This window comes from Helianthus annuus, chromosome 8, assembly GCF_002127325.2.
Source record: "Helianthus annuus cultivar XRQ/B chromosome 8, HanXRQr2.0-SUNRISE, whole genome shotgun sequence".
NCBI lineage: Eukaryota > Viridiplantae > Streptophyta > Magnoliopsida > Asterales > Asteraceae > Helianthus > Helianthus annuus.
Window position 1 is genome coordinate 115,212,729 of NC_035440.2, and position 17,641 is coordinate 115,230,369.

Genomic DNA, 17,641 nt, shown 5'->3' on the forward strand with positions numbered 1-17,641 from the left:
TATAAATAAACACTTTGGATCACCATCTTCTCTCATCAAAACACATCAAACAAACACTCCTCTTCTCCTCCTTCCCTAGCTCACGGCCACCACCTCCACACACCATACAACCACCATCAAGCCCTTGTTCAAGCAATCTCCATACATACAAAGGTGCAAGAGGTTCAACAAACAAGCTTGGTGCACTCGGAAGTTGAAGAACCTCAACCGTTTGCTTTTATCCACTCTTTTTCTTCTCTTGAACATCCCTAGCTTTAAGCTAGTGGTAAGTTTCTTAAATCGTCATCTTCTTCATGTTCTTGATGGTAAATAGATGAAAGAATGATAATTATTAAGAAAACTCTAAAGAACATAAATAAAGTCTATGAACATAAAGGAATAAGAATGGATAAAAGATGAAGTAGTGTTATATTGATGGAGAAATCATATTGTTCTTATGTTGTTATGATTATTGAATATTGTTTGTTAGTAAAAGTAAGATGGTTCATCTCCTAGACTTGCTAGATCATGTTTAAAGACATGAACTAGCAAGATGTAAAGGATAAAGTCTTGAAGGATAATGAAACCATCCACCCATGAACTTGAAACTTGAGTAAATACAAGTTTTTTTGAAAAATAAGGTTATAAACTTGTAGATCTAAAGATCTATGAGCGGTTTTTCAAAAGAACCAAGTTAAAAATACAAGTTGAACTAAATCTTGGATCTTAAACAAATAGACCTTATTTTTAGTGGTTAATAAAGTAAAAATACACATGTGTAACAAGAAAAATACAAGAAGTGATATTTTTAGAAAATATTGTCACAAGTTGTAAAGAACTAAATTCTTAAAAAATGAAGCTTTTAAAGGAACAAACACACTTTAAAGAGTAACAAGACTTACTAAATACCCTCGTAAGTTACTACACATTTTTATAAATTTTCAAGCTCATGAGATAGAAAAATTTGGGTATATTGTTGATGATTGTTGTTGATGATGATTTTAAAAGAAAATAAACACATGTTTTGAAAACATGGGAAACCTCCATTTTTAGGGGAAACTCTGTCAAAATTTTTATAAATTTTGACACTTAGAAAAATATATAACTTTTGAGGAACTTATTCCCTAAAAATGTATACCAAGGTATTTACCAAGGTTTCCCTAATTCTTGAGTTAAGGAACGATGATTTCGTCAAGGTTAAAAATTGACATTAAATATGTATATTTTTGGGAAAAATATATATATTATTTTATCACCAAATTTTGTGCTAAGTATATGTAGTATGTATTATACGTGCTAGTGTATTAGGACTTGAAAAATACACTAAATACTCATGAGAAGTAAAAACACAAAAATACACATACAACATACTTAGACAATGCAAGAAAAATATAGTTGTGAAAATATATTAGTTGATAGAATAAATAACTTGGACAAGATATGGACATAAAATGAAGTTTTGAACAAAGATACATAATTCGGGTGCAAAGTGCAAAATACAAAATACTTATGTTAATTTTTGAGAAAATAATATAAGTAAAGTACATAGTTAAAAATATAAAATATTTTTAACACAACAGTACTTATACAAAAGATAGTGACTTGCGCTTGTACGATAAAAGTCTAGTGACTAACGATAATAAAAGACATTTAGGTCACGACGCACTATAAGCAAATCCGGTGAAGTTTACGACGCAAGAAACGCAAAGTTGTGAGTTCATGCTCCCCCTTTTTCTTTAACTGTTTTTGGTTTTATAACTTTGTGGGTGAAATACATGTTACAAATACTTCATTATTTACAAAATGGTATGATGTGTACTAAAACAAGAAGTACTCTTGGTGAAAACTAGTGCCAAGAATTGATACGAGAAATCGTTTCACAAATAGGGTGCCATAAGCACCATTAATCGTGTACATACTTAGACCGCAGAACAAAAGGTTAGATCTAATGGGTTTCAGGGCAGCCCCACTCTTGGTGACAACTAGAACCAAGTAGTGTTTTTGTGTCTCAGTCCTGAATCGACTACAGAAAAATGCCTATGGTTTGGTGACTTCCTATGTCGTGTCACATGTTAATGGCTTTGCGACCCATTAACACTTGATACATATAGAAATACTTGATTTATACATGAATACGTGATTTAGAAAAAATACATACCATGTTTTTCATATAAAGTATACAAACGTTCAATACAAAAACTGCATGATTTCACACCAACATTATGTTGACGTTTTTCTTCCAAAAGTCACATGTATTTCAGGTAACTAAAGGTGGATGTGCGCGCGGTCCTACTCATGCTTGTGGATGTCGCTTATGTTTATCTTTAAATAAAGTTGTAAACTTTTTTAAGACAATGTTTTATGCTTCTCACGATGTAAACGCCAATTTATGTTTTTAAATTTTGAAATGTTTGGTATTTGAAATTATTTTTACGAGCATGTAGTATGCTTACCTTTCGTATGCAATGAGAACTTTTCATGATCACACCTCGTGCTTCCGCCGCAGAAAGGGGTGTGACAGACATGACCGGGATACCCCGGGATAAGGCGGAGCACAGTTAGCTACACTCCCAGGCATCAAGCCGGTGGCCCAGGTAAAACGTAGCATGGCTCCGGATCGAAGAGAAGTAGTAGTAAAAGAAGTACGAAAGTTGGTTGAGGCTGGAATCCTTCGGGAAACAAAATACCATACATGGGTATCAAACCCCGTTATGGTAAAAAAACCAGATGGCTCATGGCGGATATGCATTGACTTTAAAGACTTGAACAAGACTTGACCTTGTGGTTAACGACATACCAGAATCTAGCACGTCCAGGCAAACCTGGAAGTTGTACACAGATGTATCTTCCAGTGGAAAGGGGCAGGCCCGGATGAAATAAAATTTATGTACGCCATGCGATTTGACTTTGAATGCTCCAACAACGAAGCAGAGTATGAAACGCTGTTAGCGGGCTTGAGAATGGCCCAGTCCATGGGAGCAACAAGGGTCGATGCATACGTCGACTCTTTGCTGGTCAATAATCAAGTGAATGAGACTTATGAGGCCAAAGATGAGACGATGGAAAAATACTTGGCTAAAACCAAGGAACTCATAGCTTCTTTTGACAACGTTACACTCAATCACGTCCATCGCAGAAAAAATCAAATAGCAGACGCCCTAAGTAAGTTAGCTACTTCTGGCATGGAAAAGGAGGTGAAGGTGGAAACGCTTCAGTCACCTTCCATAGAGTCCCGAGAAGTATCCACCGTCATAGCGGAAGAACGTTGCTGGTACACTCCCATCTTAAAATTCCTTACAAAAGGGGAGTTGCCCTCCGCCAGGGGCGATGCCCAGAAGTTACGAACAAAGGTGTTACAATATGAAGTACAAAATGGCATCCTATATAGGAAGTCGTATTTGGGATCACTATTACGGTGTGTATCCCCATCGGAAGCTACATACTTGATCCAAGAAATACATGCTGGTATATGTGGCATTCACGCCGGACCCCGGGCAATCATTGCTAAGATCCAAAACGCTTGATACTATTGGCCTGGGATGCATGAAGACGCGGTAGGTGAACTTAGAAAATGTCGCAACTGTCAAAAGTATGCTCCATAGACACTCCGCCCTAAGAACAACTTGATCCCCATAACGGCGGCATGGCCTTTTAAAAAATGGGCGATTGACATCGTGGGACCATTCCCGCTGGCCCTCGGGAAACTAAAGTACTTGATCGTGGCAATCGATTATTTTACTAAGCGGGTTAACGCAAAACCATTGGCCAAGATAACTACTGAAAATGCCAAGAAATTCCTATGGGAACATATCGTTTGCCGATTTGGGCTGCCGCTATATCTTGTGAGCGACAATGGAACACAATTCACAGAAAAGGTCCTACAAGATTTGTGTGCAGAGTTACAGATTCAACAAATCTTTACATCGGTTGCACACCCCCAAGGAAACGACCAAGTGGAAAGGGCAAATAGAAGTTTGCTGGATGGAATCAAAAGAAGGTTAGGATACGGAGGAAGCTCCTGGGTGGAAGAATTGCCAAACGTCCTCTGGGCACATCGAACTATGCCCAAGACAAGCAACAACGAAACCCCCTTCAGCCTAACTTATGGCACAGAGGCAATGATACCTGCGGAGGTAGGGTTACATTCACTAAGACGCCTGAGCACTGATGATGACAATGACAGGCTCCTATGGGAAGGCCTGGATCTCCTGGAAGAACGCCGCGAAGCAGCCGCCATTATCGAGGCAAAATAAAAGAAAACTTCAGAAAAGTATTATAACCAACGCGTGGCTCAGCAAACTTTCAAGGAAGGCGAGTACGTCATGCGAGACAACGAGGCCAGTAGGACGGAACCCACAGGCAAGCTGGGACCTAACAGGGAAGGCCCCTACATAATCCAAGAAGATCTAGGCAAATGGGTTTACCGCCTATCCAGGCTCGATGGCACAGTGGTTCCACGTAGCTGGAACGCTGCTCAGTTGAAAAAATGTTACATGTAGACTTCCGCCCCTAACGGCGGGATTAACAATTTTCTTTTTTGAACAAGTGTAATTCATCAAGAACGATGTTTCTTTTTCTTTTCAGTTATTAAGTTAATAAAAATTACTTTTTTATTCTCTTTTGCCATTTACGTGTACACTAATAATTACCATCGCATTTATACTGCATATTACGGTACAAAAAAATTACCATCGCATTCAAACAGCATATCACGGTAAAAAATGTCTCTGAGACGAAATATTTTTCATATATAAGTCAGATGACATAAACTATACAGCGCTAAGAGTGGTTATCTTGGTAATAGATACATTAACCACTACAAAAGATAGGTATTTTGGTAATAAATACATACAACTATCTTACAAAACCAAGTACTTGTCCCTGTTGTCAAAAACCAACATATGGGAACACCAAAAAACGAACATGTTCTACTTATCTAACATCGGGGAACATTGCTAGCACCTCTGCAGGGGTGTGCAATGCTTCGCCGTACCACTCCAAGGGATGAGGGTCAATGACCAGGTTGTCATCATTCCCACCACCTGCCGGAGAAGCCACCACCTTCCAATCGTCAATAAGACTTGGGCATCGACGACCACTTCGACGTCGTTCATACACCACTCTGCATCGACGTAAACACTCGGAAGGAAAAGCTTGTATTAGGGCATCCGCTGTCAAAAGCACAGCAGCCCTATCGGACTGGACTCCGGCAAAAGAAGGACCTTGATCTCCCATACCTTTGTCGGAAATATCCGTACCAAACACCATATTACCGGAGTCTACCTCCTGATACTCCATCGTCTTCCTTGGCATCTCATCCCGAAGACGGACCATAGCTTCAGCCACGTCCAGGGTTCGTAGTATGTTGGAGACTTTCCGGAGACGGTACCTACTACTCATTGCATACATTTACCAAATATGGTAAAAAAGTAAAAAGTCAATTTATATATGGATTAACAAATTGACGACCATGACGAAAGCAAATTTAATAACATTGCATCATTACATGTCAAATCGCCACTCTTAGCAAAACGGCGGCATCATCATGATAATTTCATTAATTGTCTGACACAAGTTGAGTGCTTACACGCACCCCAACAAAGACAAAATATTGTTTTTACAAAAATATCTAAGGAATAGTGGAAATATCAATCAAACAAACACTCATTCATCTCCAGATTCATCCGCCACTTCCAGCATATGGCGTAAAGAGTCCACACCGTCTTCAGCCACCTTGTCAACTAGCTTAGCGTACGAGGGCAGCGGGTCATTGTAAACTGACTCAAGAGCATCTGCCATCTCCGCTGTTAGCTTGCCTCCCATCTCCTGGAACTCGGGAGTGATCCTACCCGTTTGCTGTCAACTAATATAACCTCGTGGACGCCATCATGGTGCCCTGACTTGTAAGCGGCAGTAGACAGGCGGTCCAAGAGAGTAACAAAGGACTCTGATTGACGGAGATACTCAAAAGCGCCAACCAAGCCATTGGATATTATCCAGTTCCTATCACCCTGCAAACCAGCCAAGCGGCTGGTCAGGCTATCCACTTCGGCGTTGGACTGGTCCAATGCATTCTCCGCCTCTTTAAGACGCGCCTGTTGGGTGATTGAAGATTGCACAAGCTGGTTCTTTTCAGAAACTAAGGAGTCACACAGTTGCTGCAACTCCCTAAGCTTTTCCTCCCCCTCCTCTAGCTCAACTTGTTTCGCCTAGACTTTGGCATTAGATGCCTCTAACTCCAAGGTCAAGTTTTGGTACCTCTCCTGCACCTGATACACAAAATCGGTGTCAATACAGAACTTTTCCACCTCAGCAGATAACTCAGGCCTCACCTTTTGAGCCTCAGTAATGGCTTTACATTCCAGCTCTTCCTGAACAGCCTTGGCATGAGAAAGGACTCGATCCTTTTCCGCTATGTCACGGGCCCATATCACCCTTTCCTCAGCAAGATTGGCCGTTACCCGCTTCAGATCATCCTCAGCCTTGTTCTTCTCCGATACAAACCGACTCTCCCTGAGACTAGCGGTCCGGAGCTAACTTTCCAAACAGAATTTCTCATCCATAAGCTCCTGAATTGTCATCCGCGCTTGGTGAAGCTCATTATTATCATGCATCCACCGGCGTCGGATCTCAGCCAGCCTCCTGGGTTGACCGACAGCAACCACCATTGTTGTATTCATTAGGTGCTCATTATCTAACCCCTCTATAGAGGCAGATTCCGCCGGAGGGTATGCCCGCTCAACCCAGTGATGCACCACCGGGGGGCAAAACCAGCCTAGAAGACTCCGTTATCTTCCACTTAGGTTGATAGCGTTTGTCCTGAGCCTACTGATCCCAGCAAACGATGGGAAGATAGAGATTATTAGACAAACGAGCCCCATCATCAGCAAAAGCACTGCTAGATCCTCCAGTATCACTAATAGTGGTATCCTTGGCACTTGTTGACTCGCCAGCAGCGGAAGTCGTAGGCATTTCTTTCCCAGACACAAAGAAATCGCCAACCGGAGATTCAAATTAAGATACGGGGGTGGAGCTGGAAAACAACGGCGTGGTCACAGAGCTGGGTGTCATGACAACAGAGGTTGTAAACAATGGCAGTGGCGACGAAGAGCTAACAGAAACAACACTTGCTTGGGATATAAGATCTGCAAGGGGAACACTTTGGCCGCCAGCCGCGGAAGGAACAATTTCCCCAGTGGTTAAAGGCATAGAGGACCCACTCTCAACTTGGGCCTCAGCAAAAGAACCTGTATCAAATCAAATATTTAGAACATGAATAAAGGAAACAAACCCTATATTGACAAATATAACCACTTACCGGCATGTAAAGCTTGAGCAGTTTTTGTTGGTTGAAAGGTGGTCAAGGGGGGCATCATCCGACGCCTCTTAGGCGCGTGTTGTGGACTCACCAAACTAGCTGGAGCGGAAGTAATAGCAGCACCCTTCGAGGTCGCGGAAATGCTAGCCGTGACAGGCGAAACGGTGGCTCCCGCAGTAATAATCTTCTTCCCAGTTATCTTTATCCGGGATGGCTTCTTTGTTTCTGCAAGGGAAACACTGCTCCCCCCGCTTGGGGGAGGCAGAGACACATAAGCATTTGCATCCGCTGGCATGGCGGGAAGTAGAAATTGTTCGATGTGGATTTTCAACACATCAGGCTCCTGCTCCCCAATCGCGTGATCCGCGGACCTTAGAGCACCGTTCCGGGGGGGGTGTCAACAAAGTCAAACAAACTCCATTCACCTATTTGACATTCATACACATTAAAACAAGTACAATTTGCAAATCATATTAAAAGCAAATTGACACGTACCTTCATCGACCCTCTGAAAGGCAGGGTATAACCGGCTATTACGCCATAGTAAACTCATCCCAGCCATCACCAAAGCCCCCTCCGGGATCACCATGCACTCGGATGTGCGTTGGCTTAACCTTATAAACAGAGCATTCTCGATATAGGCAGCAGCAGGCGGACCGTCATCTTTAAATTTATCCTTGGCCCCCATTTCCCTCCAGTGCATCTCCCCGGGGATAACACCGGTATCAATATAGAAGAACTTCTTCTTCCAGTCCTTGTCCCTGGAACTAGCAGGGATGTCCCTCAAGCAAGACTGATGTGCACAAAATGCAACATATAAATTACATCAATTGTGGCTTAAAACTAACCCTTTTTTAGTACTAATGTTGGAAAAAGTGTGCTTTTGTCTTCCTTTTGTATTTTCAGGATTAAATGAGCTCAAAATAACAAAAGAAGCAAAAAGACAACAAAATCTAACATAAATACAAGAAAGGGAACAAAAGTGATATGCCTGACCCCCGACAGCATCTTCCCAAGCAAAACAAAGAAGACTGAAGACTGAACATGCCCCGTGCTCAGTGAGCACGGGGCCGTGCCCAAGTGCCAGCAGAAAAGACAAACTCATAGAAGCTTCTGTTGCCTACCACGGGGCCGTGCCCAGCGGACACGGGGGCGTGTTCAACTTCCTGCAGGCGCATTTATTGTAATTGCGAATTACAATTAATGAAGAGAGAGAGTCAGATGGACACGGGGCCGTGCCCGAGCTTCTGTTCAGCCTATAAATAGGAGTGTTTGGAGCTCTTGCAACTCATCCCTTGTCACACCACCTCTCTCACACTTCACCCACCACCCACCACCATCACAACACCATCATCCACCACCATCATCCATTGTCCATCATAGAGTGTGTGAGTCGTCTCGGGATCCAAGATTGATCGTAAGAGTTCTTGACAATCAAAGGCCATGTTTGCCTAAGTCTCTTACATCACTTGGTGAAGACAAGTGTTTAGTGTAATACTTTTTATTTTTAATCGTTTGCACTTTTTAATTGGTTTTGTATTAATGACTTTAATTACTAGTTTCTTATGTTGAAGGTGATTCTTCCTTATCGTTTGTCCGTGGTGTCTTGGCATTATTTTACTGTCTATATAAAATAAAATATTTTCACCATTCATATTTCCACGGTCTATATGGAGGTATGTTGGCTACCTGGTCGGGGGTTAAGGGAACGGTTTGGTAAGAGTCTTGCCATTGTTCAGTGTATAGATCCTGCAAAGGACTTGGGTCAAATTTAGTAGGACCTCCTTCAATACCTAAAGGTATTGGATGGCGGGGGTCCAACTCTTTGATCCCCTCATAAGTTAAACTACTATTAAAACTTTAACCCAGCTACTTAGGACTGTATCCCTGCTGACTCAGACTACTTAGCTGAGGGTAACGTCGCCTTCAAAAGAGGGGCCTACCGCATTATGCATTAATAACTTAATTAATTATCTTTCAATAATCCGACCCTTTAGGATTGTATCCTTGCCGACTCAAACTACTGGGTTGAGGGTAACGTCACCTTCAAAAGAGGGGCCTACTACAATAACTAAGATAATCTCTTAACCAAGTGCAAAAGTGCGAAAATAATCAAAGGTTACACTACACACGAGTCGGATCCAAGTGATTCATCTTGTCTATCTGTTTTTATTTTTATTTTATTTTTCAGCATTTTAGTTAGTTTTATTTTCTTAGTTTAAAACATTTTTCTAACATTTTGATTTGATTAGACGTTGAGGATAAACCGGTAATAAAAGCTCTTGTGTCCTTGGACGACCTCGGTATCTTACCAACACTATACTACGTCCACGATGGGTGCACTTGCCCATATGTGTGTTTAGTGTTAGTAAATATCGTGTTTTATAAATTTAAAACTTGGCTAAAAAGTGTAAAAAAGGCTTAAAATATATACCTAAATTATATTACACCTAACGCACATCAAGTTTTTGGCGCCGCTACCGGGGACATAAGGATTTTAAGAAAGTTAGGAATCAACGGCCTAATCATTTTTCTATTTTCTTTTTATTTTTTTTAGGATTTTCCTTAATTTTTCAGCTTCTGCAGAACTCAGCACGGGCCGTGCCCAGCAGTGTCACTGGCAGTTTTTATTTTCCGAGTTACAAAGGGCTGAGCACGGGGCCGTGTCGGTGCAACACGGGGCCGTGTCCAACTTTCCAGTAACAGGGATCTAGAAAACAATCGTTGTATCTCCAACCACGGGCCGTGCTTAGTGAGCACGGGGCCGTGGTGAACTTTCTGACCAACATTCTTTTCTGTTTTTATTGCAGGATTTGGAACCAGACGCCACATCTGAACCTTCTACGTAGTGTATGAGCTCTAGTTCTAATAAAGACATAAAAGAACCTCTAGAAGAACCCGAACACTTTCTCAGAAAAATACTTAAAGCTAAAAACCAAGAGAAGGTTTCGGGGGACCCACTTCCAATGGCGGACCAACGTACCCTCATGGATTACCTACGACCCACCGTGGGTAATCTCGGCGCCGCTATTAATGCACCGAATGTCGAAGCCAACAACTTCGAACTTCGGCCACATTTGATACAAATGCTTCAAAACTCCGCAACCTTTCATGGGCTTGCGTACGAGGATCCCCATCTACATATTACTAATTTCTTAGAAATATGTGATACCTTTCAGATCAATGGAGCATCAATGACGCCATCCGCCTCCGAATGTTTCCATTTTCACTAAAAGACCGAGCAAAAGCTTGGCTCAACGCCCTCCCAGTTGGTTCGGTAAACACCTGGAATGAACTAGCCCAAAAATTTCTATATAAGTATTTCCCTCCCGCAAAAACGGTTAAATTAATGACTGAAATTAATACATATTCACAAGAGGATGGGGAATCCTTATATGAAACTTGGGAAAGGTTCAAGGAGCTATTGTGCAAGTGTCCCTATCACGGTCTTGCGGTATGGCAACAAGTATCCACCTTCTATAATGGGTTGTTGCCACACACGAGACAAACAATTGACTCTAGCTCCGGGGGACTTTTAGGTAATCGCCGCCCACATGAAATATACAATCAAATCGAGGAAATTGCTCAAACCAATTTTCAGTGGCACACTCCCCGAGGCAATAAATCTATTGCCCCGGGCGCCCATAAGGTTGATGAAAGCACTTCTTTACAAGCCCAAATCGAGGCCCTTTCTTCAAAAATTAAAAAGTTAGAAATGACAAAAACGGTCTCGGTAATGGCTTGCGAAGGGTGTGGTGCGCCACATGAAAATTGGAGTTGTATGAAAGAAACAGATGATCAAACAGAGTCGGTAAACTACATTGATAATAGACCTAGGCCGTCGGGTCCCCCAACAGGTACCTACAACCAAGGATGGCGTAACCACCCTAACCTTGGTTGGAGAGAACCCGGCAATAGTAGTAACCAACAAAGTCTAAATCAACGAACAAACTTTCAACAACCAAGAATTGAGTCACAAAATTTCCCTCAACAACAAGGTGGACGAGAAAGGCTTGAAGATACTATATCTCGCCTCATCTCCGACACTGAAAAGAAAAACTCGGATCGGTTTCAACAATTGGAATCAAATTTTAGAAATCAACAAGCTAGTATACAAAACATCGAAAAACAAATAAGTCAACTAGCTCAAAATTTCTCCGAGAGACCACAAGGCGCGTTACCAAGTAATACCGAAACAAACCGAAAAGCTCAAGTTCATCTCATAACATTAAGAAACCGTACCGTGGGTCCCGCGGAAGCTCCGCCGCCACCAGCTGAGGAAAGCACAACACCGCCCCAACAAGATAAGGCTTCTCCTCTACTTCAAGAGCCCACCAAGGCTCCTCCGGTTCCGTACCCTGGTAGGTTAATTCGTCAAAAGACCAATGAGCAATTCGCAAATTTCGAAAGTCTACTAAAACAATTGCATGTTAATATTCCTTTCATAGAAGTCCTAACTCAAATGCCTAAATACTCAAAATTCATGAGGGACTTCCTCACTCATAAAAGGAAAATTGAATCATTGCAATTAGTTAACCTAGGTGAAGAATGCTCCGCCCTCGTACTCAACAAACTTCCCCAAAAGAAGATTGATCCCGGAAGCTTCACAATTCCTTGCTCGATCGGGGAATCCCCCATTCGTAATGCACTAGCCGACCTTTGGGCTAGCATTAACCTCATGCCCGCATCAATGTTCAAACGACTCGGCCTAGGAAAAACGAGCCCTACCAAGATGAGTATACAACTTGCCGATAGATCCGTCAAATACCCGCAAGGTGTCGCTGAAAATCTATTGGTCAAAGTCGACAATTTCGTCTACCAGGCCGACTTTGTCATACTAGATATGGAAGAAGACACCGAAGTCCCCCTCATACTAGGGAGGCCATTTCTAGCCACCGCACAAGCAGTGGTAGACATGAATGACGGAACACTCACTTTGAAGTATGGGGATAATGAAGTGAAGTTCGGGGTTGGGAAGAGAATAGAGGACGATGACCCGGTCAATTACATGAAGGTTATTGATTCAAGTTTGGATGATGCTCTCCGACGGTGCAACATGGGATGCAAAACATCCCGCTCGGAAAACATATAACCTCACTTTGGGTCTAGCCAAGGACCCTTATAAACGTGGCGCACCACGGAGGCATTCCGCGGAACTATCCTTAGTTTAGTTTAATCTTTTAGTTTAATTTTAATTTGCAGGAATAAAACACACTCGTGATGGTAAAGGATAACAAGGGAAACGAGAAACATAGCCCCATGCACGAAAACAGGGCCATCCGACAACAATTTCTTCATTACAGTAAGCTCAGCACGGGCCGTGTCTGCCCAACACGGCCCCGTGCTGCACACTCTGCAGAAAATTGCCCAGTTCAGGTAACTGGACACTGGCCGTGTTCACTGAACACGCCCCCGTGTCCAGGCTTCTGTTTCTTTTCTTTAATTTTTGTCGCTGGCACCTGAACACGGGGCCATGTCCAGGATGCCAGTAACATTATATTTTGCTTTTAACACCATTTTACACATTCAATCAACCTACAAACTTATTTTTGGGACACATTGAGGACAATGTGTAATTTAAGTGTGGGGGGATGCTAAAACCTTGAATCTTGCAAATCCTAAAGCCTTACACAAAACTCTATTGGAACCGCTAATCACCCCAAAATTTTTTCAAAAATTTTCATTTTTTTTTACTTGTCTAAGTTTAAGTTGGAAATTCAAATTCTAACAAGGTTATATTTTTACAAGTTTACAATCGATAGCGTCTTGATAAAAAGAACCAACATAAGAAAATTATGAAAAGGCATGACAAACTTAGTTAAAATTTGATTATATATACTTGATCACATAAAAAACCCTTTCCCACAAAAGTGAGTTTTGAGCCTTTATCGAGCATACAAATACATATCTTTACACTAAATGCTCATTTTTCGTTTCTTGTGTGAATAGCCGCTTGGTTCGTACGACTCTAGAACTTGCCACAACAATACATTCCCGGTCCTTACCAACTTAAACCCGAGTAAGTAAATGATGGAGGCATTAGGACTAACCCTTTTTCTTTCTACACCATTATTTTTCATTTTTTTTACCACCTACCCAAAATCCCCCTAGTTAACCCCTTTGAGCCAAAACCTTTTCATTTCTTAACCCAAAACAATCACCCTTTTTACCCACCTAAACCTTTTTATTTTTAACCCTTTCTTTTAGTAACAATGTTCGGTTTTCTAATGACTCTTCCTAAAAAAACTAAAACAAAAAAAAAACAATATATATATATATATATATTGATGAAACCAAACAAACAAACAAGTTCATCAGAAATAACTTTGTTTGAAACAAGTGGTTCATCAAAATAAAATAAAAAAAATAAAAAGTTTTTCGAAAACCGACATTTGTTACGCTTTCCGCCCTTTTACTAACCACTAACCCAACCACCCACCTTTAGCCCAAGCCTAACCCTTCACCCAAGAAGTCCTCTTGATATTTACAAAGGTATATAGTTAAAAAGGAGGAGGATTGATTGCTTGGCAAGCTTATGGTAGGAGTAAGTTCCATGCTGCTCTCGAGTGATTCACTAAAAATACACCTTCGGCCGAGTGTTGAGTGATTCCCCGTGAGGTATGTGAACTTGTATATGAATGGAATTTTAAAGAGGTATGTTATGCCCTAATAAATAATTTATCTTAAGAAACGTTTTTAATAAATCATGACGAATAGGATTGTAAATAAATAAAAATAAAACCTAAATAATCTTGGAAATCCCGACACTCTATGACAAGCCCAAAAACCTTCTCTTCTACCCATTCCATTTGGGAGTGAATAAAACCATATTATAAAGAGTTTTGCTTGAGGACAAGCAAAGATTCAAGTGTGGGGGTATTTGATGTGCACAAAATGCAACATATAAATTACATCAATTGTGGCTTAAAACTAACCCTTTTTTAGTACTAATGTTGGAAAAAGTGTGCTTTTGTCTTCCTTTTGTATTTTCAAGATTAAATGAGCTCAAAATAACAAAAGAAGCAAAAAGACAGCAAAATCTAACATAAATACAAGAAAGGGAACAAAAGTGATATACCCGACCCCCCGACAGCATCTTCCCAAGCAAAACAAAGAAGACAGAAGACTGAACACGCCCCGTGCTCAGTGAGCACGGGGCCGTGCCCAAGTGCCAGTAGAAAAGACAAAAACATAGAAGCTTCTGTTGCCTACCACGGGGCCGTGCCCAGCGGACACGGGGGCGTGGTCAACTTCCTGCAGGCACATTTATTGTAATTGCGAATTACAATTAATGAAGAGAGAGAGTCAGATGGACACGGGGCCGTGCCCGAGCTTCTGTTCAGCCTATAAATAGGAGTGTTTGGAGCTCTTGCAACTCATCCCTTGGCACACCACCTCTCTCACACTTCACCCACCACCCACCACCCACCACCATCACAACACCATCATCCATTGTCCATCATAGAGTGTGTGAGTCGTCTCGGGATCCAAGATTGATCGTAAGAGTTCTTGACAATCAAAGGCTATGTTTGCGTAAGTCTCTTACATCACTTGGTGAAGACAAGTGTTTAGTGTAATACTTTTTATTTTTAATCTTTTGCACTTTTTAATTGGTTTTGTACTAATGACTTTAATTACTAGTTTCTTATGTTGAAGGTGATTCTTCCTTATCGTTTGTCCGTGGTGTCTTGGCATTATTTTACTGTCTATATAAAATAAAAGATTTTCACCATTCATATCTCCAATGTCTATATGGAGGTATGTTGGCTACCTGGTTGGGGGTTAAGGGAACGGTTTGGTAAGAGTCTTGCCATTGTTCAGTGTATAGATCCTGCAAAGGACCTGGGTCAAATTTAGTAGGACCTCCTTCAATACCTAAAGGTATTGGATGGCGGGGGTCCAAACTCTTTAATCCCCTCATAAGTTAAACTACTATTAAAACTTTAACCCAACTACTTAGGACTGTATCCCTGCTGACTCAGACTACTTAGCTGAGGGTAACGTCGCCTTCAAAAGAGGGGCCTACCACATTATGCATTAATAACTTAATTAATTATCTTTCAATAATCCGACCCTTTAGGATTGTATCCTTGCTGACTCAAACTACTGGGTTGAGGGTAACGTCGCCTTCAAAAGAGGGGCCAACTACAATATCTAAGATAATCTCTTAAACAAGTGCAAAAGTGCGAAAATAATCAAAGGTTACACTACACACGAGTCGGATCCAAGTGATTCATCTTGTCTATCTGTTTTTATTTTTATTTTATTTTTCAGCATTTTAGTTAGTTTTATTTTCTTAGGTTAAAACCTTTCTCTAACATTTTGATTTGATTAGACGTTGAGGATAAACCGGTACTAAAAGCTCTTGTGTCCTTGGACGACCTCGGTATCTTACCAACACTATACTACGTCCACGATAGGTGCACTTGCCCATATGTGTGTTTAGTGTTAGTAAATATTGTGTTTTATAAATTTAAAACTTGGCTAAAAAGTGTAAAAAGGGCTTAAAATATATACCTAACTTATATTACACCTAACGCACATCAAAGACACACCAATGTCTCGTCGATTGAATGTAAAAAAGGGGGATTTCCACACCAGAACGAAAAAAGCCCTAAACACTGTAATTTCAAGGATATGACCCATGGCTATGCAGGAAAATTCGAAGTGACGAAGTTTAACTAACCCTAAAGGATGCATTTGAGAGATGTGAATTTGGTATTCGTCAAGAACGAACTTACAAAATTTGGTGATGGACAACCGGAAGTTGCAGAACTTGAAGAAATCACTGAACAGAGTAATTTTACCCTGTTTGAGTGGGAATGTCGTGTCCCTCTTTGACGGCAACACCGGATTCCACTCCGGTTTAATATCGTACTCTTGCACAAGATTGTTGAATGATATCGTTCCCCACTTGCAATACAGTGCATCGGAAGTTGCTTGGCTGATGAAGACTCGTCGGTTTTGGAAGCCATAGTATGCAGTCAAGATTTCGAAGATGAAGAAAATGAACGAAATGGGAAAACCCTAACGGGGAACTTATTTATAGGGAAGGGGAGAACAACCTTTCGAATTCAAAAAGGCAAGCGGATGGGAACACGTGTCACGACAAGGCATGTACAACTGTCATCCTAATGATGACCTAACTGTCACACTCTTTCACATCGCCGCCATTTTTTAAAAAAGTAACGGTACTCTCACTTGAGAAACTTGCACTCCAAGGGGGTATTTTGACTTTTTCCTTTTTAGTCCGATCTCATGAATTTCATTTCATAACTTCAGACTGGGGGGACATGACGAGGTATGACCCAGAACGGCTAACCCGACCCGGTCTTTACCTATTTTTTTATAAATATATAATTACACATGTTTATTCTAGAATTTTCTATTCTGAATGGATAAACCACGTAACGAAATCCCCAATCTTTTGGGAAGATCATGCAAATCCCTAACTTATCGGAGTCCATCCTAAGTTAGAGGAAACCCTAATGGTAAACTATAAATAGAGGTAAACATCAAAGGTATGCAATTTCTGCTCTCGTTTACTCTCTCTCTCTCTCTCTCTACACATATTTTCTAACTCCCAAACCGAGACTTATGCTCACACCGGAGGGTGGTTACAGGAATAACTCCATTCCTGTAACGAGTCCTAACGGTGTTCTATTTTGCAGTTAGTGGTTCGGATCGCCAAGAGTTGAAGTCCTGGTCGGAGCCTACCGTTCAGGTCAGTGTTTCTTCATTGATCATCCCGGTAACATAAAAATGGGAAGTGTGAGCTAAATGGCTTAAAGTCTCCAAATGAGTCGAATTGAGTAAAGCACCATACTGGAAGATAATAATGAAAAGTTAAGGTTTTGTCAAATGAAACAACCGCAACTGTGGTTGTGATTAGGAGAAAATACGGGAAACATGAGAAGGGATATAGGAGTCTTGAGCTACAACGCTCGAAGTCCTTTAACGGGTCGGTAGGGTAAAACACCAAACTGAATTGGATGTGAATTGGATTGTAGAATCACATATCTCTAAAGAATAAAGTTGGGTCTGGGTCGAATTGGATGTGAATTGGATTGTAGAGGAATAAACCTCTAAAGAATAAAACTGGGTCTGGACCGAATTAGATGTGAATTGGATTGTAGAGAAATAAACCTCTAAAGAATAAAATATGGCATCCACGATGCGCGGGGACACCCTGTTTCAGCAAAATTGTTGACTTGTTATTTTCTTAACGCGTTTGACCGTTTAACTTAAAAACTTATTGTTTTTAGTGTTTATGTTAGGCTTTTGCTAGAACAGGAACCAGACGGATGACCAAGCACGTGATGAATCGAACATTATTAAACTGCT

General features: G+C 41.1%; 1 protein-coding gene and 1 non-coding gene across 2 annotated transcripts; one reads left to right on the top strand and one right to left on the bottom strand.

The window, feature by feature from the left end:
* The first annotated feature begins 2,873 nt into the window (after positions 1-2,873).
* On the top strand, positions 2,874-4,232 carry LOC110870606. Its single transcript, XM_022119791.1, has 2 exons — positions 2,874-3,473; positions 3,582-4,232. The coding sequence occupies exons 1-2, from the start codon at positions 2,874-2,876 to the stop codon at positions 4,230-4,232; spliced, it is 1,251 nt and encodes a 416-aa protein (XP_021975483.1).
* Positions 4,233-10,640: 6,408 nt separating this feature from the next.
* Positions 10,641-10,747, bottom strand: LOC118481477. The gene has a single exon (XR_004865686.1). It is a non-coding gene; the product is annotated as a small nucleolar RNA R71 (small nucleolar RNA).
* Between the last annotated feature and the right edge of the window lie 6,894 nt (positions 10,748-17,641).